At 50.0% G+C, this 4,283-nt stretch overlaps 1 protein-coding gene across 2 annotated transcripts in view; it reads left to right on the forward strand.

The window, feature by feature from the left end:
• SNX33 (sorting nexin 33) overlaps positions 1 to 1,306 on the forward strand; it is a 15,827-nt gene extending 14,521 nt beyond the window's left edge. For both annotated transcript variants that reach the window (XM_034783960.1, XM_034783961.1), the window contains exon 3: positions 953 to 1,306. In XM_034783960.1, coding sequence (XP_034639851.1) covers positions 953 to 1,206 — 254 coding nt within the window. In that variant the 3' untranslated portion in view covers positions 1,207 to 1,306. The remainder of the gene's footprint in view (positions 1 to 952) is intronic.
• Positions 1,307 to 4,283: the final 2,977 nt, after the last annotated feature.

Here is a 4,283-nt window from a genome sequence, read left to right on the forward strand (position 1 = left end):
CCCCCCCCACTCTCCCTTACCTGCTTCAGGCTTCCCGCGACTCAAATGTTCGCGGGAAGCAGGGGAGGGGGCGGAGACTTTGGGGAGGGGGCAGAGTTGGGGCGGGGCTGGGGGCGGGGGCGGGCCCGTGGAGTGTCCTCCTTTGGGAGGCACAAAATATGGTAACCCTACTATGTACTGGATGGTGCAGGATACACTAAAGCCCCATGTATGTTCTGAAAGCAGTGGGCTGTTAAACCTGGTAGTGACACAGCCATGTTCTAACACACGTCGATCTAGCCACGTGGCAGGGCCAAACTGTGTCATACCCTGATGAAAATGTAGCCTCCGTCTGATCCACAAAAGCCAGAGCAAACGGTGCTAGAGTACTGTGCTTCTCTAAAGCACACAGGGCCTTCAGTGGATCCATTCCTTCTCTTATGCAGGGAGCAATGCTTACTCAGAGATTGCCCCCGGGGTGTGATTCCCAGCACTGCTGTCCAGAGTTCTCTGTGGAATGTTTGAGTGCGCTGGTGCCTTCCCAGTGCCTTGGCTGTATAGTGAAGCGACACTCAGGGCCTTGGATTGATGCAGTTTTTCCAGCTGCCTGTTTTCATTCAGTCCCGTGTAGTCAGATGTTTGGGAGACTGGAAAGGACTAATGATGAAGGGGGAGGGCATCATTCGTGTGGCTTGGCAGAGGGAGTGCTGGATTTTTCCAGGACCATAGGAATGTGTAGGCATTAGTAGGTATGTGAACCTGAAGGGAAAGACCTGGTTCTACAGCTAAGGGGGAACAGAACCAGGCCATGGTGCATCTGTAGCTCTCCTGCTGGTCACAATGAGTGTTTGTCTCTCTCTTGGGATGCTGGGGTGGAAGAGGAGGACACGGTATAGCTTGGAGAGAGGGAGCGCTGGGGCACGCTATTTACATCTTACTAACCCTTGGTGTCTCATTTCTCTCCCCCTCGCAGGAGCCTTTGCCAAGGTGAAGGAGAGCCAGCGGATGAGTGACGAGGGGAAGATGGATCAGGAGGAGGCAGATGGGATTCGGAAGCGCTGCCGCGTGGTTGGCTTTTCCCTCCAGGCAGAGATGAACCACTTCCATGAGCGGCGCATAGCAGACTTTAAGAAAATGATGCAGTCCTACCTGAAACAACAGATCATCTTCTACCAGAGAGTCAGCCAGCAGCTGGAAAAGACTTTACGCATGTATGACAACCTCTAATGCCTTCCACACCTGATGCATCTGCTTCCCACAGTCCATCTGGACTTGCGTGGTTCGTTCCTTGGAGCCCTGCAGACGTACCTGTTTTAAGTGGACTGAGAACAAATGGAAACTCATGACACTAGTGAGCAAATTCCATTTGGCTTTTCCCCATTTTCCTGGAACTAATTTGCAGAGATATGCAGGAAAGTGTTACACTTGTGTCTTCCGGCTGACCATTCCACTTCTTTTTCTGATAGATGGACCCCCCCACTTCCCTTCCATCTTCCAGAGTTTACAGGCAGGACATAGGTACTTTTCACAAGCGAAATGGACACTGACTCTATGACGCTCACGTTCTCGGCAATAAGCTTTAGCTTCTGAAACGTTTCCCTAGAGTAGGGAGGTTAATACACTACATCCAAAGTAGAGTTGGTCAAAAGTTTACACACAGAAAGCTTTTTGACGGGGAAAAAAAGGCCTTTATTCAAAACTGGAACTTTTTTTTTTAATTGTCATAATTTTCCATTTTTCACAAAAGTTTCTGTGAAATTTTTTACCAATAATTTTTTACTAGGAACCAGTATGGAAATTGGGACTGAAATCTTTATTGACTGTGTCTGTTTACCAAAAATGTTCCGTAGTGCTTTCAATAAAAGGTTGAATAAACAAATATCGGCAAAACTTTTGTGGAAAATGGGCCCATTTCAACCCCCCTGAAATAGAACCAGTTGTGAAATTTCCTGCACAACTGTTTTTCCAGCTTTTTGACCAGCTCTAGCAATAAGGTAGTTGGCATTGGAGTGCTAATGTTCAGACTGACTCCTGGAAATTCCACATGAGCTGTAGCTTGGTTGCCTTCCAGTCATATTCAACCCTAGGAGTGTAATAACCCTGGACTGACCTGCTCTCAGAATAAGAAAGCAACATAGCAAATGCCCCAGGAAAGATCATTCTGCCTCCAGAGTGAGGAAGGTTATGGAGCCATCTCAGTGTTGTTTCTACATGGCTCAGTCCCAAGAGAGAACAGGTGAATGTTGGGGCAGGACTGTGCATATGGTACAAAATAATGTCCCCTCCCCAATTCTCTCGCCATAGTCCCCACCCCAGAATCTACTGGGACTGAGACTCATCTCACACAGGCTTTACTCTGACATGCCTTCAACGGAGTCACCCCTGGTTTACAGCGGGGAGGGCAGAATCAGGCCCACTATCTCTAAGTTGCTGCATTTGATGTTATTTGAGTCAGGTTTAAAGCACCAAAAGCAAAGAATTCTTTATCGGCCTTGGTAAGAGAGTTTGGGCCGAATTCTGCCCTTGGTTGCACCAGCATAAATTTGGAGTAATTTAATTGTAGTCACTGGATTTACACTGATGTAACCGAGAGCTGAATTTAGACCGGTGTCCCCTTATCTTCTGCTCCCGCACCTCCTCTGAGCCCTTCATCCCCAGCTGGAGTTGCCTTCCCAGCCATTCATGCAAGGATGAAGCTTCCCGGAGTCAGATTGGCCATGACACCATCCTCCCTGCCTGTTCCTTACCTCTTCCCCGGCACTATGGTCTGGGACATACCCTTAGGACATCAAGATGGCTCAACAAGTCCCTCTTGGTTGTATGAAACACATCCAGTCCCTGGTGACTCAAGATGCCTTAGCTTTCCTTTCCCCAGAGGAACTTTGCAGCTACTTTCCAGGGATGCCAGCAGGTGATGGCCATTCCCCCCCAGCACTGGGCTGCGACACTCCTGCCAGAAGATGAGTCCTGCTAGCCTCACACTTGCAACAGGCCTCATTCCCACTTAAGAGCAGCAACACTAACCCTGTTAGATGAGTGCTGGAGGCCGAGGTGCTCAAATGTTTTGGTGCCAAGGGCCATGCTGGGGACTTGCCGGGAGCCCTAGGCCTGCATCTCGTCTCATTTTCCACATGCTCCCTTTGTATCGACAATAAATGCAAACAACCGTCACGTTTGCCTGCACTGATATCTTCCCTGAGAGAGAGATACGAGTAGCTCATGGGCTGGATTTACCAATGCTTGGCCTGGAGCACCGAGAGCGTGTGCAGACTCTACGAGACCTGATAGCTCTGAGGCTGCAGTTCCAGGGTGTTCCTGGGTCCCCCTGGGTTCAGTTGATGCTGGAGAGCTGAGTCTGGACAACCCTCACTAAAGGCATCATTTGCAGAGGTGCTGAGTGTCTGTAGCTCTCACTGATTTCAACTGGAGCTCAAGCTGCCTAGCTCTTCGGGCAATCAGGCCTTGAGACCTGTGGAAGGTCTTTTGCTGTGGAAGCCATCCTCCCATGTAGTAGAGCACAGGGGTACAAGCACCTCATCTCCCAGTCAGTGGGGTCCCCTTTATACAGGACCAAGAGCGTCAAAACCACTCTGTGAAGAAGCTGCTACAGTGATGCCAGCCTCCACTCTCCCTCCCCACATTCATTGTGGTAATATGGACCCCACAAAGAGATGCAGAGCAGAGTTGGCCTGTTCTCGGTCGCCTCCTGGAAAGCTGCATCTATCCATGGCCAAAGAGGTGGTGCAGTTCGGCTCTGAACAGTGGCGACATTTGCAGCTGAGGAGCTTCCACTAGCAGCTGTCACAGGTTTTCCCCCTCCCCCACTTCTTACAATTTTCCCCCTCTGCGTTTCCCTTGTCTTTGAAATACCCTGGTTGGGGGCGGAGTTATCCTTTTGCTGGAGGGGCGGAGCATCGGTGTGGAGCTAACCCTTTGCTGGTGGGGCAGAGCTTGGGGCCAAACAGAAGGAAAGGGGAACTTCAGGCCAGCAAAGAAATGTCCCATGGTGGGAGCAGGAGGTAGTTTTTAATTTTCTTGTCTAAGCAGCAGAATTCCGGGAAGCAGGGGCTATGAGTATAGCTGTAGGTACCTATTACTTCCAGGGAGAATCAATGCGCCATGCGCCACTCCAGAACAGCATGTGGCTTAGGAGGAGACAGGAGAGAGCAGTTACCATGATGCTGCACTGGGAGGCAGACGGGCCTGGCACAAGGCCCTTGTTTTTAAAGGGAAATGTCAAGAATAAATTACAGCAACGAAAGAAAGTTGGGCCTGCTTGGAGTTATTCCCGGGTTAAAAATAGC

This window comes from Trachemys scripta, chromosome 10 (genome assembly GCF_013100865.1).
Source record: "Trachemys scripta elegans isolate TJP31775 chromosome 10, CAS_Tse_1.0, whole genome shotgun sequence".
Taxonomy (NCBI): Eukaryota; Metazoa; Chordata; order Testudines; family Emydidae; genus Trachemys; species Trachemys scripta.